The sequence below is a fragment of the Emydura macquarii genome, unplaced genomic scaffold (assembly GCF_026122565.2).
Source record: "Emydura macquarii macquarii isolate MOO-44397 ecotype Brisbane River unplaced genomic scaffold, CSIRO-AGI_Emac_v2 contig_629, whole genome shotgun sequence".
Taxonomy (NCBI): domain Eukaryota; kingdom Metazoa; phylum Chordata; order Testudines; family Chelidae; genus Emydura; species Emydura macquarii.
Window position 1 is genome coordinate 9,271,392 of NW_027130766.1, and position 22,766 is coordinate 9,294,157.

General features: G+C 60.2%; 2 protein-coding genes across 3 annotated transcripts; both read left to right on the forward strand.

The window, feature by feature from the left end:
• The first annotated feature begins 83 nt into the window (after positions 1-83).
• COASY (Coenzyme A synthase) lies at positions 84-9,423 on the forward strand. Of its 2 annotated transcripts, XM_067541367.1 has the most exons (10): positions 84-204; positions 753-1,421; positions 2,416-2,630; positions 3,957-4,088; positions 4,872-5,061; positions 6,368-6,432; positions 7,326-7,410; positions 8,120-8,217; positions 8,306-8,452; positions 9,234-9,423. In XM_067541367.1, exons 2-10 carry the CDS (start codon positions 758-760, stop codon positions 9,279-9,281), a joined length of 1,644 nt encoding a protein of 547 aa, XP_067397468.1. In that variant the 5' UTR covers positions 84-204; positions 753-757; the 3' UTR covers positions 9,282-9,423. The 2 variants fall into 2 exon arrangements, with proteins under 2 accessions (XP_067397468.1, XP_067397469.1); XM_067541368.1 differs by lacking the exons at positions 7,326-7,410; positions 9,234-9,423 and having other exon boundaries at positions 8,306-8,444.
• Positions 9,424-13,537: 4,114 nt separating this feature from the next.
• On the forward strand, positions 13,538-16,211 carry LOC137148504 (coenzyme Q-binding protein COQ10 homolog B, mitochondrial-like). The gene is made up of 5 exons (XM_067541369.1): positions 13,538-13,702; positions 14,043-14,201; positions 14,450-14,642; positions 15,312-15,413; positions 15,712-16,211. The coding sequence occupies exons 1-5, from the start codon at positions 13,554-13,556 to the stop codon at positions 15,877-15,879; spliced, it is 771 nt and encodes a 256-aa protein (XP_067397470.1). The 5' UTR covers positions 13,538-13,553; the 3' UTR covers positions 15,880-16,211.
• The last annotated feature ends 6,555 nt before the right edge of the window (positions 16,212-22,766 follow it).

Below are 22,766 nucleotides of genomic sequence, written 5' to 3' on the forward strand. Positions count from 1 at the left end.
CACCCCGGAAGTCTCGCCCGCTCTCGCGAGATCTCCGCGGTCAAAGGGGGCTCGGAAAGTCGGTCCCGTTTGTATTGCAATGTAAAGCGAGGTTTTTTTAATGGCGGTGACGCACTTCCGGCGGGTTGGGGTAGCGCTTCCGGGTCAGGGGCGTGGCGGCGGCGAGAGAGACCGCGGCTCGTGAACCCCGCCCCCCGAGCTGCGGTATGGACCGGCCGTTACCCAGCGTCCCCCGCGGGCTGCCCGGCCGTGCCCCCCACCCGGGCTTGAGCGCCCTGCGGGGAGCCCGCGGCAGCGTCCCCGGGCGGGGGGAGGTTGGGGGTGGCGAGTCAGGGGGGCTGGGCGCGGGTTGGGTGGTGAGGTTGGGGGGCTGGGGCTGGCCACGGGGGGCTGGGGTGGCGAGGTTGGGGGTGGTGAGGGAGGGGGGCTGGGAGTCGGGGGGCTGGGCGCGGGGAGGGTGAGGGTGGCGAGTTGGGGGCTGGGAGTGGGGGGGTGGGGGCTGGGCGCGGGGAGGGAAGGGAGGTGGGGGCTGGGGGTGAGGGGGGGCTGGGAGTGGGGGGGCTGGGCGCGGGGAGGGTGAGGGTGGTGAGTCGGGGGCTGGGAGTGAGGTGGGGGCTGGGAGTGGCGGAGCAGGTGAGGGTGCAGCTGGGATGAGTGTGAGGGAAGCTCAGAAGCGTGCTGATGGCGTGCACACCTTGCTGTCAGATGTGTAACCCCCTGCCCTGCCCTGCTTGTCCGTGTGTCCGTTCCAGGCAGCATGTCTGTGTTCCGCTCAGGCCTGCTGGTGCTCACGGCCCCGCTCTCTGCCCTGTCTCTGCGCCTCGTGCCCATCCTGGCCTCGGCCTCTCGGCTCGTGGAGGATACGCTCTACGTTCACCTGCAGCCAGGCCTCAGCCTGACGGGCTCTTCGCAGCCCCGGTCCACCTACGTGCCAGCCACGCATGAGGTCTATAGCCTCATCAGCAAGCTGTATGCGGATGCTGACGCCCTCAGCCACCTGGACGTGCGGGTCCTGCTGACAAACATCCGCAACCAGAGCCTGACGCCTCAGTCCCTTTCCTCGGTGCAGAACCTCTCCCACCCGCCCGAGGTGGTCCTGACCGACTTTCAGACCAGTGATGGGGGCCAGTACAACCCGGTGAAGCAGTGCCTGGAGCGTTACGCCACCAGCTGTTACAGTTGTCGGCCCAATCTCATCTCTGTGCTGCTCTACCCGGAGTACGAGCCCATGGTGGACGAGAGGCAGCTGCCCCCATGGGAACCAGACTTGGACGGCGGGGCCCTGCACAGTTACAGTGATGTTGTTGTAGGAGGCACTTTCGATAGACTCCATAATGCTCACAAGATCGTTCTGAGTGCATGCTGCTTGTTGGCTGAGAACCGGCTTCTGGTTGGTGTGTCTGACAAGGATCTCCTGGAAAGTGAGTGGGGCCCCCTTTCCCAAACCCGGAAACAGAGCCCCAGTTATGCTAATTATTCTCTGGCCATCCTTCCTCCATCCCTTTTGCTCCCAATGGCAGGGAAGGGAGCCATTTCTATCACGCTGTGGTGGTTCCCTTGGGCCAGCTTAGGAGCAGCCTTCATGGACTCTGAAGTAGGTGTGCTGCCCGAGCATCTAGGATCTTTAAAGGTGGAGTGTGTAACTGACAGAAAGGGGAACCTTCAGAGAGAGCACATGAGAGAATGAAGGGGGAGAGACAGACTAAAACCAGCAGAGAAGTAAAGTACATTTGAACAATGTGGGCAGAGTAGTAATTAAGAAGCATCATTTATTAACGAGAGAGGAGAGTCATTTCGGCCCAACAGTTAGGATTGGTGGCTTTTATAAAGAGATCTTGTAAACCTTCTAATAGGATTAGCAACGTTCCGGTGGTTTTTATTGTTAGCTTTTCGCTGGCAGTACTGCGAGCCCAGGCAGTAGCCTGCAGTTTGTGCCTGAGAGGTGATCAGTGAGACTCACCGGACTACTTCCACTGCCTGAGCTAAGCGCAGGAAGACGGAATGGCATCCCTGCTTAGCCACCCCTGGAATGATCCAAGCCCTCACAAAGGAGATCAGGCTCCCCAGGTTTCTGTGCGGAGGATAAAGGCACTACTCTGGCAAGATGACAGTGCTGCAGTCCCTTGGGTTCACTGTACTCTCTGCACAAAGCAGCAGTGACTCAGCCTTGTTCTGCTTGGCAGGGAATATTTAACTCCAAGCGACTCAAGAAAAAGGGCAACACAATAATGCAGATAGCAAAGCATGCTCCAGGGACACGAGCAAGATAACCATCACTGTGACACATCTCCCACCCTGAGTGACATCTCCCCTCCTTTAACCATCTCTGTGACTGCTGCCAGCTCTGGGTGCAGGGAGCTGCATGCTGTTGAGTGAATCCCCTTCTGCTTCCTCCCTGTTTCTTGTCCTTTCCAGATAAGATGCTGAAGGAATTGATCCAACCACATGAGCAACGAGTGGAGAAGCTCTGTGAGTTCCTGGTGGACGTGAAGCCCTCTTTGCGTTATGACATTGTGCCTCTGGTAGACCCCTATGGTCCATCGATAACGGACCCTGACCTGGAGTGTATAGTAGTCAGTGAGGAGACCCGCAAGGGAGGGGTGGCCGTGAACAAGAAGAGACTTGAAAATGTAATGCCTTTAAAGCTGACCTAGCAGAATACACCCCCCTCTCCTGCTGTTCACTCCTTACCTGTGTGGCCTGGGAGGGTCTGGGAGGTCTCACCAAAGCCAGCCATGGTGCAGGCAGGGGCAGTACAAGCTCCGCAGTTTGGCTGTGTCAGTGAAGTGTAGTCCTGACCTGCACTCCCCTCTGCTGGTCCAGGCCTGGGCTCCCCAAACGCATTCAGCTCTGCTGATGCCCCCCAATCCCAACCTCCAGCTCCCTGCTATCCCTGTCCCCTCCCCTCCCCACACACATACACACACACACACTCAGCTCTGCCAGTGCCACTCAGTTATATCATGACCTGTAAATCGTAGCAGGAGCTGGCTTTTCCTTCCTAAGTGTGTTGTGAAGGGAGGGTGCAGCTGGTTCCGGAGGAAAAGCACGAAACCTCAGAGTGAGCTGAGAGTGCAAGGGTTAGTTGGGGTCAGACAGTTTACTGGGTTCTTTCCTCTGAGCTCCATGGAGATTCCCCTCCCTGGCGAGGAGCCTGCCCTGAAGGGGTGCGGTGGGGACAGCTGTGGTTGTACCGCTTCTTTGGGACTGACCTTCTGCAGAAACATCCCCCCCCATGGGGATCTGGGGAGTTTAGGCATGACGTGTAAAATGCTGCCCCTCCAGCCACACCCTGTCTGGAGCTACACAAGGGGGAGCCTTTCCTCCCTTCATCTCCACTCTCTGGTTCTGCCCTGAGTGCGAGCACCCCAGGACATGCCTGGGAACTCAGCAGTCCCTGCCCAGGCTCCATTTCCTTGTCCGTTGTCACGCACAGGAATTGCCAAATCCCTCAGATGGGCCACTGGCCTAGCTGGGGATCCCTGTCTCCAACAGCAACTGGTGCCCAGTGCAAAAATCCCCAATAATGGACAGTTTATGGACTAGCCTGCCCATGGGGAAGCTCTTTCCTGGGCCCAGGCAGTTAGTGGTTGGCCTGGCCCCTGAAGGCTAGTGAGGGAGCTATGTCCTGTAGAAGATCCTGATTCCCTCACTTTCACTGGCTGCTGCTTTCCCGCCTGATTCCAGAGTCCCCTTTCTGGCATCCCTGCCCTTACCCACCAGCAGTATGTAGCACAGCCATTGTGCATTGCCACTGCACTGTGGTGACTAATCTATAGGAGACAGCAACCTCCAGCCTAGCTGCAGAACTGCCCACCAGCAGGCTGATTGCAGGAGGCTTCCACAGCATCACCGTGACTCTGCTCCGGGCCGTGGCACCTGGGGGAAGTCTGAGTGCTTGGGTGCTGGTGGCTCTCAGCCCTCTGACTGCCCTGGGCTGCACATTCCATTTGCAGGGGCTTTCTGAGCTGGTGCTGCACGAGATCCTGCTGGTTAGAGATTCTGGGCATGGCGAGAACGAAGAGGAAAAGATCAGCTCCTCCAGCATCCGGCAGAGGCTGCTGGGAACCCTGCTGCGGCCACCACAGGTACTGCGATAGCCACTCAACCCCGTTTGCCGAGAGCCCTCCAGCTTGCTGGGTTTTGTGTGTCCTGGCCCTGATGGTCTACTTGATCTCCAGTGATTGGGTACTAGCAACAGCAATGGTTCCCCCGGGAGAGAGGTGACACGCAGACAACAGAGGTCAGCTGCATGTCCTGGGGCAAGTAACAAGGGCATTGATGAGAGTGGGGACACAGACAACACAAGGGAACACCAAGCAGCAGGGCCTGGACCCTTTTGGATGCCCATTGCTCCAAGGAGGGGTCAATGGAGTCAGTTGGCACTGTCTAAAAGAACTCTGCCCAAGTGCCTGCACAATGAGTTCTGGGAAGAAGGGCTGTGGGGAGGTCCAGGAACTGCGTCCTCCTCCTGGGCTCGCTATTGCCAGGAGATTGACAGGGAGGTCCCAGGGTTTAGTGGACTTTGGATACTGTGATCATAAATAACAGGGGAAAGTGCAGCCAAATGTTGAGCAAGTTTTGGAGGCGGGGTGGCAGCTTGGCATGTTGGAGATGGAGTGTGCCAGGGCCGCCTCCTTGCTACAGAAGAGGCTGGTGTTGGGTGCCTCCATGACCCATACCGATACCGGACCATACCGTGTCTCTGCTCACAGTCCCATGGAGGAGCTGCCAGCTTACATCAACTTTCACATCCATCCTCCGAGGTCATGTGGTATTCACAATCAGGGCCTCTTTTCCCCAACCCCTCCTGCCCCCACCAGAGCTGAGTAGCTTTGGAACCTTCTGACCCTGTTACTCTTCTTGTATAGACAGACCCAGCCCTGGCTTCTCGCCCCTATGTCATCGGTCTGACTGGAGGAAGTGGAAGTGGGAAGAGTTCCATTGCCAGACACTTGGAACGCTTAGGAGCTTTCCTCATCGATGTTGACAAACTGGGTCATGAAGCCTATGCCCTGGGCGGCCCTGCGTATGAGCAGGTGGTGGAGGAGTTCGGAGAAGGTACGAGTGTATCCTGTGTAGAGCACTGCGGCAGCAAAGGCTAGGGGACGCATCATCTCAGTAACCGCTGAGTTCCAGATCTCTCCCTCTCTTTGCCTGGGAGTTGTCAGTGCACCCTGCACTTCCCCAGCTGAGGGGGCTGTGAACAGCTAATGGTTGAAAGTGAGGTGCGGGAGAGAATTCGTTTATCATCCATTGACATCTTTGGCTATACACACCATCCAGGCTTACGTGCCCTGTCCCAGGATGCTCACTAACTCGTGCTTCCCTGTACTGGATATTGGCTGCCACTGAAGCAGCAAAACACCAGGCTGCCTAGAGTTTGTCTGCTAGCTGAGTCCTCAGTAGATGGTGTCGCTAAACCAAACGGCTCTGTGGGATCCAGAGAATGCCCCTGGCAGAGGAGAACTCTCTTTCTGAAATAGGCTGGGTTGGGAGCCCAGATTGCTTGATAGACCCTTTAAGACGAGGGTGCCCTGGCTTTGCTGAGCTAAGGACTGTGTTGCGGGCAGCTTTGTGGTAGCACAGAGGCTGCCCGTGATTGGCTGAAAACGGTGCCAGCTCCAGCTGCCCTCACCCTTAGTACAAGGTCCCAGCATGCAGTGCTCTAGCTTGAGCCAAGCAGAAGTTGCTTCATTTAAGATGAAACATAGCATGCTGGCCTTGCCTCTGTAGTAAAGATGAGGGCTATGCTGCGCCTCGTGGTGTTGAGTCCCGTGGCCACGCTGCTGCTTTAAAGGTGACCTGATGGCGAGGAGAAGTGGCTTAGAGAGAGAGCTGTAAGGCTGTCCAAAAATCTGGTGTCTTTTCCATAAGAAATGCAGGTCTTGCCTACCCTGGCGGAGACTGGTGACCGGAGACCTGGCGATGTGACATGACCAGGCAAGGCCTGGAGTGGGAGAGAGTCAGGGAGATCATGGAGCTGCTTTTAACTCCTGTCTAATTCCACTGCCTAATAAACAGTTGGGAGAAAGGATGTTTCTGTTAAGGGTGAGAGATTCCACAGCTGTCTCCCCCAACGAGCTCTCCAGCTCGAGCAGGGAGAGCGGCACTTGACATTCCGAATATTCCCAAGGTAAAGGGAAAAGCCCTTTCCTGCCCTCTGTACACTTAAAGAATCCAAAAAGGGCCCAGTCCCAGTGTTTGAAACCGGCTTTGCAGATCCCTTTAAGGGGATGCCAGGCAGAGACCCCATTCTGCAACCCCTACCCTGCTTCTCTAGTGCTGGAGCTCTTTCCACAGGACAGGGCTGTCCCATGAGCAGCTGAACTGAGTCCTTTTTTCTTGTTGTCCTTTTGTCTTCCAGATACTTTGAATGAAGATGGGACAATAAACAGGAAAATCCTTGGGGCCAAAGTGTTTGGAAACCAGGTGAAATGTCAATAGTTCATCTCCTGAGTGCGTAATTCTCTTGTCCTTGTTGCTGCCAAGGCTTGTTTATCTTCACCTTTGTCCTGTTGCTGCTGCTGTCCTGCCTGTTGTTCTCTCTGGCTCAGCTCCCGTGGGCTGTTTTTGTCTCTAGGGTAAAGGTGTTGTACTGGCAGTGCTGGAGACCTGGATCCCCTCTGTAGCCCAGGCAGTGGCAGCACCAGCCACCCCCTCGGGGAGACCCACTTCTAGGGCTCTTCTTGTGCTGACAATTAGGACGATGTCCTCCACTGTTGCTCTGAGCGCTGGTGTAGATGTGGCCCAGGCTGATTTACCCTCTGGGTCTTGGGCTTTCCCTGAGCAGGGTTAGTCAGCACAGCGATGAAAATACAGCCTATTGCTCTGCTCTTGTGCTCCCCTTTTCACTAGCCAGACCAAGAGTGGCAACCCTGAGATTTTAAGCTGCAGCTGAGGTGTGGAAGGGGAGTTCAGTCTCCATGACCTTTCACTCCTTGGCTTCTCTGAGTCGGAGTCTTGTGTGGACACCTTTCTGCTGGGGACTGGACTGTGACTCCCACTTTCATAGCTTCCTCCGCTGGGTGAGCGCTAGATCCTTGCAAAGCTCCTCTCAGCAGAGCTCTCGCAGTGACTTCTCCTGTTGGAGCAGCTTAGAGAGTCAGGAAAGAGGAAGAGGGCACCTTGCTTCCTAGTGCAGCATCGCCACTTTCCATTGAGGGGTAACCTTAGCAAGCTGGAAACAGGGGGCTTGTGAGGGGAGAGGGCAATAGGACTGCTTGTGGACAACTCCCCACATTCAACTTGCCGGTTACCCAGGAAATGTCATTTGATCATATCTGAAAGCAAATAACTGAAGCCCCGCCATGTTCCCTCGCTAGGAGCGGTTAAAGTCTCTTACAGACATCATGTGGCCTGTGATCGCTAAGATGACACAGAGGCAGCTGAATGAAGCGGCAGCACAGGGTGAGCATGATCTTCCCCTCTGAACACAATGGGGACTGGGCCGTATCCTCCTATTACCACAGCACAGGCCAGAGACCTTGGGTAATGCTCTCCTGAGCCCCAGTCTGCAGCTGCTTCTTGATTAGCCTAGCGCTGCGAGGTTTTCCCAGCTCAAACCTTTCTGTGCTTTCCTAGGGGCTCGTCCACCCCTCAGGTGTCACTAAATCTCCAAACTTTGCTTCCTGCAGTTGGATAAATGCAGGGGGCCAAATTGCTGCCAGACTTGGATTGGGAGCCTTTGAATTCAGGGGGTGGATACGTCCCCCTCACGCCTTTCCAGGTGTGTGTTTAATACAAGATCCTGGCAGCGGGATTGCCCCTGGAGAGAGAATTCCTTTAGCTCCCTGGGGAACTAGAACACCCCAGAGCATCGCTAGCCAGACCGGCATTTCTCTGGAGACACTCCCATGTTGCCCAGCCCAGCCTGTGTGCACATGCTAGGCTTGGAGTATTTATGATTGCGCTCTACGCAGGAAACAGCCTGGGGCCTGCTGCTTTCTCTTCTGCACGGGGTTCTCTTGCTCAGCGGTGAAGTGTCTCTGTGCTGCCAGTACGCAGGAACTCGGGACATTTCAGGCTTGCTTGGACTGGCTGGTCTAAACAGCCTCGAGGAGTTGTTGTGCGCTCTTGTGCTTCCCTGCCACTGATGGGGAACGGCCTCCTTCCACAGGTAAAACGGTGTGCGTGCTGGATGTTGCCGTGCTGCTGGAGGCTGGCTGGACAGACATGGTCCACGAGGTCTGGATGGCCATCGTCCCGGAGACAGAGGTAGGTGACTCCCTCCCCAGCCATTTGCGGGTAGTGATTGGCTCCACATGTGCCCGCGTGGACGTGAACGTCCTCTTGGTCTTTGCAGGCCCTGAGACGCATCATGGCCAGAGACGGGCTGAGTGAAGAGGCTGCTCGGAACAGGCTGCAGAGCCAGCTGAGCAACAGCCAGAGGGTGAAGCAGTCCCATGTTGTGCTGTGCACGCTCTGGGAACCGGAGATCACCCGCAAGCAGGTGAGCGCCCAGGGTCTGCCCTGCTGGCAAAGGGGGCTCCAGGGCTGCCTGCTTCTTGCCTGGGACAGGCCAGCTGGGATTCACTTCAGGGATGGAGCAGAGGGGAGCCACTGGGTCCATCCCTCCGGCAGAGATGCAAGTCCTGCCTACACTGCAGCTTCAGCAGAGGGCCAAGATACTATTCGGTTAACCATGGTCGCCTACGCAGGACTCCGCAGACCCTTGGACTAGCCACGCTCCCGCTGCCCGCCACGTAGCGATCAGATCGGTCATTGAGAGTGGTGTTCCCCTCCAGACAGAGGGGCGTAAGGAACATCTGTTCCCTGCAGCTGGATCAGAGGAGGCGCTCAGGATCTTCCTTATCCCAGGCCCCATGGAGAAGCTATGGCTGTGCATCTGTTTCCCTCCCAAGCAGAGTGGTAGGGATGGGGGTTGGAAAGCAGCCCAATGGCTGCGTTAGCTCTGTGAAATCGGGTGTTAGTGGAGTTGCCGGTGATAACTCCCAAGTCCTGTCTATGCTACAGCCGTGCCTGGCTGATCTCCCCCCCGGTCCCCCACGGGTGAATTATGGGCCCTAAACACAGTCTAAAAGGAGTGAAAGGTTTGGGGCCTTTGCCCATACCGCGCTGTAAGTGGAGCACACACCTGTCCCGTCTCCAGTGCCCTCGCAGGCTGACACCCCTCTCCCTGGCATAGCTGCATTTGGTGTCCTTCCTTGCAGCTCAGCACTGGTTTCCGTGCTGCCTAGTGCTGACCTGCTGTTCTGTGTTTGTTCTGGCAGGTGGAGAAGGCCTGGGCCCTCCTGCAGCAACGCATCAGCCAAGACTAGAGTCTTGGGTCCTGCTGGTTTTTCTTATCACTCCCATCTCATCTTCATGCGCAGCCAGACTGGGCATCACAGCACTGATGGGCCCCGCTGCCGGGGGCTGAGTGGCCTGTGTATCTCACGCCATGTTCTAGCATCACACATTGTCAGTCAGCAGGGCATGAACAAGGAGGGCACGGGTCAGGTCTCCCATCTGGGTGTTCAAAATGTCTCATTGGGTATTGATGGCGGTGAGGGCGAGGGACTGGGGGCAGAGACATCCTGCTTCACTGTTGCTGAAGGCTCTGACCAAGAGGCAGTGCCCTGCTGCGGGCAGGGAGGGGCAGCCGCTCTGAGCTGGCAGCATGGGCACAAGCCAGGAAGGAGCAGCAGCGCTGTCTGATGTGACAGATGGCCTCTGCATCTCTGAGGCCTCGGTCTCCTGGGAGCCAGAGAACACTGTGCCACGCTGCCCAGCTCCCTTCACCACCAAGATCACCCTGGGGCTGCACTGGACACAAGCGCAGTCACCCCTCCCCTGTGTGATCAGTAGCAGTTGGATTGTCCCCTGTTCTCTGTGGATGGGCCACTTCCGTGCGGGCTGCCAGCTCTGGGTGTGCTGTGTATGCTGTAGGCATGTGAGAGGTAAAGGTCTGGTTTGCACAGTCTGTCTCGGTGTGGTAATTGCTCTGCCAGGCCTGTGTCTTGTTCCCCAGACATGCTGCAGTGCGGCACTCACATAAGGTAAAGCAGCTCTTGCCAACCTGTGGAAGAATCCTGCTGGCTTGTGATGGGAGTTTCACGAGCCCCCATCTGTCACACCGCAGCCCAGGGGCACGTCTCCACGGGGGCTGGGCACTAGGCCAGCACCGGGCCAGAGGTGTGTTGAACTAGGGGGGCCCAGGAGGGCTTTTCCCCGTTCTCTGAGCAGGGCCAGCGCCATCCTAGTGCTGTCAGAACCGAGTGCTGCAGTGAAGCTGGCTTGCGGCTGTTCACAGGGATGTTACAAAGCTGGGAAACGATCCAAATCGCATGACAGCAAAGCAGCCATGCCCCTACGCGCCTCCCTCTGTCCCAGCTGTGGTGTAGACACCCCTGCGTGTGCTGCCATCACCACTCCTTGCAGCAGGAGCTTTGCCAGTGCACTGGAATCTGCAGAGGCTGAATTTTGTTCAGTTTCAGCCCCAGAGTGTCCGGCTTGCTCTCCCAGAGCCCCGGATAGTGCTGAGATGCCCAGCGTGGCCCTTTGAGGTGCTGCGTCCATATAGTGCCCTAAACAGCCAGCTCTGAATCCTTCATTAGCCCAGCCAGATCCTCCCAGGCCCAGCCCTTCTGGACCTGGCAGTAGAGTGCTGGTTACACCTGAACTGTCCCAGCATCAAAGCAGTGTGCGGGATCCAGCCACGGCTGCTGTCTATGGTTATCAGTAACGGACGCGCTTACGTAACTTAGACCCTGCAGTCAGGCCAGGTGGCCAGCTGAGGGAGCTGCTGTCAGCAGTGCACCGCAGAGCAGGGCCCTAGATTACCGGCCATTCTTGCTGGCAGCTAATGCTTTGCTGAAAACCACTTTACTGCCACTAGCACCTCTAATGCAAGGCACATGGTCCGAGGTTCAGCGGGGGATGCACATTTATGGACACTGGAAGGCAGTGTCAATGGCAGAAAAAGAACTTGGCTGGACACCGTGGGCTCCTGCATGGATCAAAGGGACCATTTCTCCACCGAGGTTAGCGGAGGGTCAGACAGGACAGTCTGCCATGGGTGTAAAGAACAAAGATGCCACGTACGCAGCAGCACTTCTAATTTCCCCTTGTGTGTTATCCCCATGTTCTGTGGTATGGGGCAAACGTTCCAGCTGCCCACCCCATTTCCCCCTCTATGCTTGTAGGTCACTTGCACCGTGGATACGAGCACTGGAGGGAGGACGTGCCCCCACTCCTTGCAGAGTCTTAGGGTTTGTCTACATGGGAAAGTTACGCTGGCATAAGCCCACGTGTGAATTTAAACTGTTACAACAGCATAACAACATGGTGCCCCTCCCTGTGGACACGGGACCAGGGGCTGTTTTCAGCGTAGCTTGTCATTTAACTAACCTGAAAAAAGCTGCTTGTATAGTGGACTATGATGGTCCATGTGGGGCTATACTGGTATAACTGGTCACACTCCCCTTAGACAAACCCTGAGCTGCCCTCACCAGCTGGGAGCAGGGCGTGCTGTTCACTCTCTGTTCAGCCCTACGATAGGTCACTCCAGCAAACCCATCGCACTCTTCCCCTGGGCTGTGGTCTGGTCACAGAGGCTTCCTCATTAAGGCTAGGGTCCACCAGCAGGCGTGGTCAGTGAAGGAAAGGTCCCACCCTGATCGCTTGGTGCTTTACAAGACACGCCCAGAAGGAGAGCGGAGCCGAGTGAGACTGAGCTTCAGCCTCACCTAGAAAACAGGCCCAGCAGGGACCTCACCTGCCCCTTCTAGCGCCAAGGAGACAGTGTTTGGACTCCCTGCTGCTGGCCGTGGAGGGTCTCCAACCTCTCCCAGTGCTGCCACGCTGCCTTCAAGGGAACCCCAGCAGCATGTAGCGCTGATGGGAACAGGCGCCTCATGAGGACCTCTGCGAGAATCTTGTTTTAAGACTGCAGTGAGCTGCTGCTTCCATTCTAGTGTGCCTGAAATGGAGCCTTCCCTAGGCCTAGGTGGGCTGCGGGTACGTCCCGGCGGTGATAAGTCAAGGACAAAGGGCAGGAAATGAGAACACTTTCTAGCTGAGAGGAGGAGGAAATTAAATTCCAACCTCACTGCAGCAGAGTAGCTGGACCCGGAGGTGCGGCTGAGCTGGCTTTGTCCCGGTCCCTGCTCCCTCAGGCTGGCCCACATGCGTGGGGTGTGAGTCATCATCTGAATGGGAGCCAGGCCCTGCGAAGTGACTGTTACACAACCAAAACCGAGCCCTTGTTCCAGCCACCCCGCGGTTGTTGAGGGGGGATCAGGTTGGTGTTTTACCTGGACCCCTCGGCTGTAACAAAAGCAATTGTCTAGCTCATTCGTGCGCCTGCTGTCACGGCCCCTGCGGGCAGAGTGCAGGTGGGAAATGTGCTCCCCGCTGCACGTGTAGCCCCAGTCCTGCTGGAGCTGTATTACCCCACCCTGAAGAAAACAAGCCCTGCTGCTTGCCGGCAGCTTCCTTGCCAGTTAGCCCCTGTGTTCACACACGCAGCCCCCTGCCCACGCTCCCTCTGCAAACAGCGACCTGGCATCTTGCCCCACCTCTGCCCCAGGCTACAGCGAGACAGCACCAGGAAAAGTGAGACGTGTCCTGTCCCCCGAGCCCATAACTTCAGAGCGTGGTGACGTGCTGCTGCTATTAACCAGGAGTGACTGCAGCACTTTAGTGCCTGTCCATTGGGCCAGGGGGGCGTCTCTGGTCCTCCATTCCTCTGCACCGCAGGGGATGCCGGCCTGGGCTGGAAGCTGAGTGGGCTTTTCCTGGGTGTTGTACTTGTCCTGTTCTTCAGTCGTGGCTGCTGCCCTGCCTTTGCTGGAAGCAGCTGGCCTGCGGCGCTGGGGTTGGTCTGAGGCGTGGGTCCCTGCAGTGTGGGGCACTGTCCTGCGAACCGGGCAGCCCCGGCGGCTCTGTAAAGCCTCGGTTAATTCTGCAGTGAGCGCCTGTCCTCAGCAGGTTGGAGTGAGCCGGGCAATGATGCTGGGGCAGGCTCAGCTGAATTCCCTGCAGGTTCCAGGTCTCTTCCTCCCCTCCCCTCGATGGAGGTAGGTGGATGCAGACCCCGGCCTGGCAGGGTCAGTGGAGACATTTTCTGCCTCAGGGAAGCAAGGCCTCTTGGCTGGGATTTAGGAGTCAGTCATGGCTAGCGAGTCACTTCATCTGGCACGTCTCAGCTGCCCACCTGTAAGGGGCTGACAGCATCTCTGGGCCGCCAGGGATGTGCGGGGACCCAGGCCAGCGTGCTGGGCAGGCTCGGAGCAGGTGGGGATGGGGCCAGATTGATCCCTGGGCGCTGGAGAGCAGCACCCCCCGCATGGACACACACAGCTGGGCCCGGGCCCTCCGCACCCTGTCCAGTGCCCTCTCCCAGCCAGCAGGACCAGACCTCCCAGTTGTCCAGGGCCAGTCCCGGTATCCAGGGCTTTGTCTTACACAGGCACCTACCCCCCATTTATCACAGGGGTCACCCCGCCCGGCACACCTGACCGCCCCTGCCCCTGCCCCTGCCCCCAGCCGCCTGCCCTGGGGGCGTGTCCACCCTTGCCGCGGCCCCGCCCCGTGGGAAGTTCCCCGTGATGTCACTGGGAACACGTGGGGGCTCCCCCCAGCCCGCAGTGACTCTCCCGGGCCGGCCGGCGGAGCGGCGCAGACACTCGGGAGCCATGGCCGGGAGCAGCCGCGGCGGGGCAGCGCTGGTGCGGGCGCTGCGGGGAGCCGGGAGTCGGTAAGAGCCGGGGGAAGGGGAGCGGGGGATGCCGCCGGGCCGCTAGAGGCTCGGAGCCGCCGCCTAGCCCCGGGGCTGCGGGGATGGCCGGCCCCGGCCCCGGCCCCGGCCCCGCGTCTTGGAGCTGCGGCCCCGCAAAGGGCCACGTGGCTGCGAGGAAAAGGCGCTGGGGTCGGGGCCGGGGCCGGGGCTGGGGCCGGGAGGGGGGCGCTGAATGTCCCTGGGCTGAGCCGAGCCGAGCCGGCCCCGGGGGGAGGCGGAGCGGAGCGGAGCTGCCTGTGGGTGTCCCCCCCGCCCCGCGCCGCGCCGCGCTCAGCCCCGCTGCCCGCTCTTGTTTCAGGTGTTTCGGTTCCTGCGGGATCCTGGCCACGCCGGCCCCCAGGCGGCCGCCCGTCACCCCGGCGTCGGGGCCGAAGCCGCCGGCACGGACCTTCCTGGACCTGGCAGCGCCGCTGCTGGGCGGCAAGCGGACGGAGTACTCGGAAGCGCGGGTGCTGGGGTGAGCGCGGAGCTGCGGGGCGTGTGTCCAGCCCCAGCCGGAGCAAGGCTCCCAGGGGGCCGTGGCAGCTCAGCTGCGGGCTCGGCCCTCGGAGTTGTCTCTGGTGGGAGCTGCTGGGGCCAGGGCCTGCTGCTGGGGCAGGGGTGGGTGCCGGTCAGTGGCCTGGGAACCCCCTCGCCCAGGGCTCTGCTGCCAGCCTCCCATGGCCCGGCCCTGCTCACACGGGGCTTCTTCTCCCTCCCTTCCAGCTACTCCATCGAGCAGATGTACAAGGTGGTGGCGGACGTGGAGAGCTACCAGCTCTTTGTGCCCTGGTGCAACCGCTCCAAGGTCCTGTCCTGCCGCCAAGGCCGTGCGCGGGCAGAGCTGGAGGTCGGCTTTGCGCCGCTCGTGGAGCGCTACGTCTCTGAAATCTCCCTGACTCCCCAACACCAGATCCGGGTAAGAGGCCAGCGAGGAGCCAGGGGCGGCAGCTGCGGTTCATGGATGCCCAGCGCCAGGCCCCTGGGGTTAGCTGGCAGGTGCAGAGCACGTCTGAGGATTGGCCTGAGGCGTGTCAAGCTGGGACTCAAAACTGGAGCGTCTCAATTCAGAGGCTGCTCTTGGAAAAGGCCAGGCGTGGTTCCCAGGCCTCGCGTGCTTGTGGCTGTGAAACCCCGCTGCACTATTCTAGAAAAGCGTCAGTGTGTGAGATGCAGCCCCCCCACCCCCAACGCACCCAGCTGGGCTCTGTGGAGCCAGATAAAACTGGGCTTGTACCTGGAGCCGAGCTGTGTCCGGTTCAGTTCCAGGCAGATATGAGCTGCTGATGCACTGACTTCACTGGGAGAAGTCAGTGCTTGGAGCTGGTGCTGGGGGCAGGAAGCTCTGCCAAGCGAGCTGGCAGGCCCAGCCTGGATCCGGATGGCTGCTCACGTTACCACTTGGGGGTGTGTGACTCATTTCCTCATTCACAGGCTTCTGCAAATGTTTACACAGACGCAAATGGGGAACCTGGTTCTTACTGGCCCCAGCAGCCCTGCCCCTGTGTCCCTGGCTCCTGGGGTGCGGGTGGGTCGCAGGAACCATCTTAACTTGTCATTCTGACGCGAGCCCCCTTTCCTCCCGCAGGCTGTGTGCAATGATGGCCGCATCTTCAGCCACCTGGAGACGCTGTGGAGGTTTGGCCCAGGGCTGCCTGGGCAGCCGGATACCTGCACGTTAGAGTTCTATGTGAGTATCCCCGTTGGTGCCAGTCCCGAGGTATTGGGATGGAAGAGCTGCTGTAGCCCTGCGTAGAGCACTTCTTCATGGGCTACCCTGTGGGCTCATGAATGCTTTGGACAGGCCCCGCCAGTGACCCTGGGGCCTGCAGTTCTGGCAGCTGCCCCTCTGCAGGGAGTCGAGGGCAGCTGCGTCTGCGTGCGGGGGAAAGCGTGGCAGCGCCTGGGCTGGCGCTCAGTAGTGTGGTTAATTGCGGGGCTACAAATCCCATGGCAACCCCCCGTGACGAGCTGCGTTTCCTCGCCAGATCTCCTTTGAGTTCAAGTCCATCCTGCATTCCCACTTGGCCAGCCTGTTCTTCAATGAGGTGGTGAAGCAGATGGTGACGGCCTTTGAGAGGTGGGCGGAGAAGATGTACGGGCCGCAGGCTGCCATGCATCCCCAGAAGTGTTTGCAGGCAGCCCGCTGCATGTGACGCTGCCTCCGGACCAGCATCTCCTGCCAGGATGGGAGGCCCTGAGCTCAGCAGAAGACCCTGTCTTCGTTTCCTTCTGTCCAGATTATTGGCTGGACGCCATTCTGGGACCAGCCCAGACTCCTTGCTCTATTTATGTCTATTTAATACACACACCCTGGAAATAATTTATTTTTTTAATCCTTTTTTGTTTCTATTTAAAGTCGGTGCCACAAGGACCAAAGCCCATTGTCCTGATCTGTCTCTGGTGCAATATCAAATGTGACTAGACTCCGCGTCTTGGGTTTTAAATGTTCTATTTTTAATGTGACAGCAATAAACGGTTGAATGCAGGCTTGTTCCGAACTTTTCTTCACCCCCCAGCTATGTCCTGCCTGGGAACCTTATCGCTTCTCAGCAGCCTCCTTCCCCATTCCGGGAAGTTGAGTAAGTGTGATGTCAGTGCGCTGAGCTTAGCCAGGCAAACAGGAAATCGGCAGCGTCTAGGGAAGAGGGAGGGGCTGCTCCGAGTTTCCGGGCCCCTTCACAGCCCCACACAGAAACTCCCTGGGTCATGTCTGAGGTGAGCTAGAAGAGCTGGGAGGCACTTGTGTGCTGGCAGCAGGTCCCTAGGGGACTGAATACACCCAGCAGTGCAACAGTGAACAGCTGCCGTCTGCCGAAAACACGGACAGCAACTGGCCCCAGGGCCAGTCCCTGCTAGATGCGCTGCTGTGGTGTGAGCCAGGGTTTGCCCCTGGAGCCGCCAAGAGTGGGGGGGTCCCAGACGATGTCAGCCTGGGCGAAGCCAGCTCTGGGGCAGCTGCAGGGAGTGAATTGTGCGTCCCAGCGCGTCAGTGTCAAGGCAGACGCCGCCACCCCTGGCCAGGCGGGGAGCGTGTGTGAACCACTGCAACGTGCTCCATGGATGCTGCTGATCTCTGCGCTCGTGCTGTGGCAGTGGGGCTGCAGTGCCGGGGGGGAAGGGGTCTAGCCTGAGGGGCAGGTTCTCAGACTGCACCTGCCCGTTGCTGACGGGGGGTGTATGCAGGTGATCCCAGCCGCACGCCCTGCAGGGCTGCAGTTCAATCTCTGGTCCCAGGGCGCTGCTCACCACCTGCCCTGGCTGGGCTTGAGGCTTGTGCTCAGATCTCGGGGGGCCTTGTCTGGGCCAGGGCTGGCTCTTCCTTTGTGGGGTGGAAGGGGCCCTGTGGGTGGCTTCCCACTGCAGAGGGGAGAGCTGGGGCCAGTCAGCTACTGCCCAGCTGGGAGCCCCCTACTCCTCCCTCCCCCAGGAGCAGCCAGGAGCTGTGGGCTAAAGCGAACTGGACCCCCCAAAACAGACGCAATTTCAGCCTCCCCTGGGTGACGAGCAAGCGGCTGCTCCTGTGTAACTGGCTGCACAAACCAGGCTGGGGCTGCCGTCAAGTCCCCAGCGCTGAGCCCCACCGTCTCTTGCTGCACCGGCTGTGGGACCAAGGCAGATCCAGGCAAGAGCCTGGGGGAGCAGCCCCCGGTTCCTCCCCAGTGGCTGCAGTGCTTAGCACGTTTCCCCATGGCCCCGGCTCGGGAGCGCTTTGGTTTTGGTGGAGTGTGTGTGTGTGTGGGGGGGAGCTGGGCTCCGTGTTCTGTGCTTTCCTCCCACCCCTGAATGTTTTCTAGCTGCCCGGCGAGGTGCATGAACTCTGCAGGCAGCGGGAGGGAAGGTCACGGCTTGCTGGCGCTTGCCCCAGTCTCTGTACGTCACAGCAGCTCTCACAAACAGCCCCTCTGCGCAGGGCTGGACTGGCCTGGCCCCAGGGACTGCATGGCCCGGGAACATTCCTCGCTCCCCGCACAGATCCTGCTGCTGGGGTGCTGCAGGAAGGAGCCGCCTAGATACAGCTGAATGTTGGGGCGGGGGGGACAACGCCTTGCCGGTGCCTCGTGTTAGCAGGTGAGGTCCCAGGCCCTGTGAGCTGCTGGAGGTAGGAGGAGGCGGCTCCAGGGTCCCTCCTGGACTTAGCTAGCACCTGCAGTAGAAACCCCCGTTTGCCTGGCCCGGGCCCTGTGTGGCCCCTTCACTCAGCGGGGATTGTTCACATGAAGCGCTTGTCTCTCTCCCTGCCTTGCAGATGAGCCGATGGCTGGAGCCGCTGGCCTGGCCGAAGGGGCTTGCTGGCCTTGTGGGGCGAGTGCCAGCTGCTGGAGGAGCGTGGGTGTGTGCCTGCCGGACAGGTAGTCAATTATAGGCACGGGTCAGCGTTGCCCCGTCGGGGCTCCAGGCTGCCCCGTCCCAGCCCCGAGGGGCAGCGAGGGTTGTGCTCTCTGCCCAGCCCAGCGCAGGCATGTCTCGGTGCAGCCCCAACGGGAGCATGGTCTGAATGATGCAAACAGCCTTTGCCCCCGTGCCCTCCGGTTCCCCTTGGGCTGCAGCCAGCTGGGCGGGCTGGGGGCACGTCAGCCGTGGACTGTGTGCAGGCCCCAGCAGCTGGCGTCAGGTGGGACATGCTGGGGACAGGAGGCGGGTTACGATTAGCAGCAGCAGGTATCAGCCTGGCGCGCTGCCAGGACACGGGCCGGGGGGGGGGATGGCCGGGGCGAGGGGCAGGGAGAAGAGGCGTGAGGTGCGCTGTGGGAATGCCTGCCCCCATGTAACTGTCGCCTCTCGCCGGCACCCGTGGCTGGGCTGGGGGGGGCTGGTTCCTTCCCAGCTCCCCACGGCTGCAGGCGGGAGGTGCGTTCGCTTGTGGCCATGTGGGTCCCATGGTCTCTCCTCAAAGCCTGGAGCAGGTGCAGCCGTCGTCGTCGTCGTCGTCCGTCCGTCCGTCCGTGTGTCCCGTCCCCCCCTGGCGAGGCTGAGCTGCCTGTGTCATGGCTGACGCACTGGGAGGGGGGCTGGTGCTGCAGCCACTGCTGACTGAATCAACACGGTGGGTGCCCCAGCCGGGGGGGGGTCCCGCTGCCCAGTCGCAGCCCTGGGCCCTGTGCTGGGGGGAGGGGTGCTGCACCAAGGGGGCTCTGCAGGGGCTTTGCTGGCCAGCGCTCAGGGTGGGGGGCACTGGGGGCGCTGGCTGGGCTCCCCTGGAGCAGCATTGCTCAAGTGGCCAGGTGCAGTCCTGGGCACTGGCTGCTGGAGGCAGTGCCGGACTGGGAGCCCGCCAGTCAGACGGGTGGCGTGGTCTCCGTGGTGACGGGCGTCAGCGGCCTTGGGCCCTGATTCCTGACTCTGAGGCAGCGCCATGACCTGGGGCAAGTCACCTAACCCGCCCCCCCCCCGCGCCCCCGCGTTCCCTGATGTGCGGGTAAACCCCGCTGCGATGGCAGGTCCGGGGCTACAGGCTGGGGCCAGCAAGCGCCGTGCGAGGCTGGCTGAGCCCCTCTGCAGGCCGGCCCAGGCTGAGCTGCCACCCAGCAGCTGTGCACAGGGCAGGGGTCGCCCTGGTGTCCCAGGTGGGGGGCCTGAGGCTTGGCTGGGAGCAGGGAGCAGCCAATGATGGTTCCTGTGCCGCCATTGTCTTTGTGGAGGGCGAGTCCGGGGGCCCTTGGGCAGCGCGAGAGCCGAGCGCTGGACCCCCGGCAGCCCCTCCCTGTGCGCCAGCCATGCTCAGGGCACTCACAGCTCAGCCGTTTCCGTGGCCTGGGCTAGGGCTCACCTCAGGGGCTTGGCCTCTGCTAGGCTTAGGGGTGACGTCTGCCTGTCAGCTCCATGTGCCAACAGCCCCCGGGAGCCGCACGGTCAGGCCAGGCCAGCTGCCGCAGCAGAGGGGCCGGCTCTGAATCAGGCCTTGGTGAGTGGCCTGGAGTCACGTGCCCTGCAGTACCACATGGGACGCCCAGGCCCCAGCCCAGCCTTGGCACTCGCTGACCCCCTCCCCTGCTCTGGGCGCTGAGCCCTGTGCTGCAGGCTGTGTCTGCCCCAGGAGCTGCTGCTGCAGGGAGTGAGACACGAACCGAGCCCCGCCGTCCCCGCAGCAGCCTGGGAAGCTCCAGCATTTCCCCCTGTGAGGAAGCAGGCGGCTCCGCCTGCCTGGGACGCAGGGAGGCCAGCACAGCCAGCGGGCGGGTGCTGCTGGGCACGCGGGAGAGGCTCAGAGGCAGGGCCCAATGCTGAGTCTGCTGTGGCGCGTGCTGCCCAGAGCAGGGCCCGTCACTGGCCAGGCAGAAACGTGCCAGGGGGTGACTGGGCAGGGGCAGGTGTCACAGCAGCCACCGCCATGGGGCGCTGAGCCACTGGCTGCAATCCCGCTCTCCCCCCCCCCCCCGCCTGCGTGGCTCAAAGCCCCTCCTCTGGTGGGCGCCACTGCACAGCAGGGCAGGACATTGCTCAGTGCAATGCTCAATGAACCCCCACAGTGCCCTGCCCTGCAGAAGCTGGAATCCCAGCGCCACGCCCCGCTCCAGGGGCCGCGACCTCCCAGCCAGGGGTCTCTCTGGAATTGCCCCGCGGGAGCATTTCTCAGCCAAGGCAGGGGCCCCCTTGCCAGAGTCCCATGGAGCTGGGTCCCTCTGGGCTTTGGTCACAGCAAGGAGGTGGCCTCAGCACATCCATTTGGCAGCGATCCTCAGGCCCTGCGCCCTAGCTGTGGCACTGGTGGCTTGGACCAAGCCCTTCGTGGCAGCCAAGCCTAGAAATCAGTGCCCAGCGCTCGTCCAGCTGGAGGCAAGCCAGAGCGGAGGGGAAGGGTGGCAGCCTCCAGGAGGAAGCCTCTCCCACCAGTGTGCAAGGCCTGGTGTGGACTGAGGCGGGACCCAGCAGGCCTGGCATGGGCTGAGGTGCTCTGGAGTGGACGAGAGCCCACGGTTCCTGTGGCATTTCACGTGGCAGCGGCTGTGGGGCAACGGCGCTGCCCAACGCCCAGCCCTGAGGCAGGACACCTGCAGCCTGCTCCATGCTGGGAGTTGAGGGGGACGGGATGGGAGCCTGCACCCATGCCCAGTGCCCCCGGCTAACCCACCGGGGCTGGTGTGTTGGGGCTGGAGCAGAGAGACGCTGCCTTCTCTGGGTGGGAGGTGGCAGCTCCATCCAAAGAGCTGCCCCACAGCGATCCCCCCTGGCACATGCTGCGCTGAGCCCCTGGAGGTAGCAGGATAAACGGAAATTAATCTGAGCACAGCCCATGCTGGCCCCATCCCCCCAGGTGAACCTGATTTCTCCCCATTACCCCTCCTCGGTTGAGGCTGGGTTTCTCAGGGTTGTCCCCAGTGGATTTGTGATTTTTCTGCCAGGGGCTGGGGTTGGCCACGTCACGTCATCTGAGGACAGGCCAAGATGCAAAAGGGGGAATTGGGGTCAAGTGAGGTCACTGGGGTCATCTGAGGACACAGGCCAAGATGCAAAAGGGGGAATTGGGGGTCAAGTGAGGTCACTGGGGTCATCTGAGGACAAAGGCCAAGATGCAAAAGGGGGAATTGGGGTCACATGAGGTCACTGGGGTCATCTGAGGACAGGCCAAGATGCAAAAGGGGGAATTGGGGTCAGGTGAGGTCACTGGGGTCATCTGAGGACACAGGCCCTGATGCAAAAGGGGGAATTGGGGTCACGTGAGGTCACTGGGGTCATCTGAGGACACAGGCCCTGATGCAAAAGGGGGAATTGGGGTCACGTGAGGTCACTGGGGTCATCTGAGGACACAGGCCCTGATGCAAAAGGGGGAATTGGGGTCACGTGAGGTCACTGGGGTCATCTGAGGACACAGGCCCTGATGCAAAAGGGGGAATTGGGGTCACGTGAGGTCACTGGGGTCATCTGAGGACACAGGCCAAGATGCAAACGGGGGAATTGGGGGTCAAGTGAGGTCACTGGGGTCATCTGAGGACACAGGCCAAGATGCAAAAGGGGGAATTGGGGTCACGTGAGGTCACTGGGGTCATCTGAGGACAGGCCAAGATGCAAAAGGGGGATATGGGGTCACGTGAGGTCACTGGGGTCATCTGAGGACACAGGCCCTGATGCAAAAGGGGGTATTGGGGTCACCTGAGGTCACTGGGGTCATCTGAGGACACAGGCCCTGATGCAAAAGGGGGAATTGGGGTCACCTCAGGTCACTGGGGTCATCTGAGGACACAGGCCCTGATGCAAAAGGGGGAATTGGGGTCACGTGAGGTCACTGGGGTCATCTGAGGACACAGGCCCTGATGCAAAAGGGGGAATTGGGGTCACCTCAGGTCACTGGGGTCATCTGAGGACACAGGCCCTGATGCAAAAGGGGGAATTGGGGTCACGTGAGGTCACTGGGGTCATCTGAGGACACAGGCCCTGATGCAAAAGGGGGAATTGGGGTCACGTGAGGTCACTGGGGTCACCTGAGGACACAGGCCCTGATGCACAAGGGGGAATTGGGGTCACGTGAGGTCACTGCGGTCATCGGAGGACACAGGCCCTTATGCAGAAGGGGGAATTGGGGTCACGTGAGGTCACTGGGGTCATCTGAGGACACAGGCCAAGATGCAAAAGGGGGAATTGGGGCCACGTGAGGTCACTGGGGTCATGTGAGGACAGGCCAAGATGCAGAAGGGGGAATTGGGGGTCACGTGAGGTCACTGGGGTCATCTGAGGACACAGGCCCAGCTGCAGAAGGGGAAATTGGGGTCACATGAGGTCACTGGGGTCATCTGAGGACACAGGCCCTGATGCAAAAGGGGGAATTGGGGTCACGTGAGGTCACTGGGGTCATCTGAGGACACAGGCCCTGCTGCAGAAGGGGGAATTGGGGGTCACGTGAGGTCACTGGGGTCATCTGAGGTCAGAGGCCATGATGCAAAAGGGGGAATTGGGGTCACGTGAGGTCACTGGGGTCATCTGAGGACACAGGCCAAGATGCTAAAGGGGGAATTGGGGGAGGTCACTGGGGTCATCTGAGGACACAGGCCAAGATGCAAAAGGGGGAATTGGGGTCAAGTGAGGTCACTGGGGTCATCTGAGGACA

Coding starts and splice junctions, on each gene's coding strand:
- COASY (XM_067541367.1), top strand. CDS start 758: ATGTCTGTGTTCCGCTCAGGCCTGCTGGTGCTCACGGCCCCGCTCTCT. Junction 5,062..6,367: donor GGTGGAGGAGTTCGGAGAAG/GTACGAGTGTAT, acceptor TTTGTCTTCCAG/ATACTTTGAATGAAGATGGG. Junction 8,218..8,305: donor CCATCGTCCCGGAGACAGAG/GTAGGTGACTCC, acceptor TGGTCTTTGCAG/GCCCTGAGACGCATCATGGC.
- LOC137148504 (XM_067541369.1), top strand. CDS start 13,554: ATGTCACTGGGAACACGTGGGGGCTCCCCCCAGCCCGCAGTGACTCTC. Junction 13,703..14,042: donor CTGCGGGGAGCCGGGAGTCG/GTAAGAGCCGGG, acceptor CTCTTGTTTCAG/GTGTTTCGGTTCCTGCGGGA. Junction 15,414..15,711: donor CCTGCACGTTAGAGTTCTAT/GTGAGTATCCCC, acceptor TTTCCTCGCCAG/ATCTCCTTTGAGTTCAAGTC.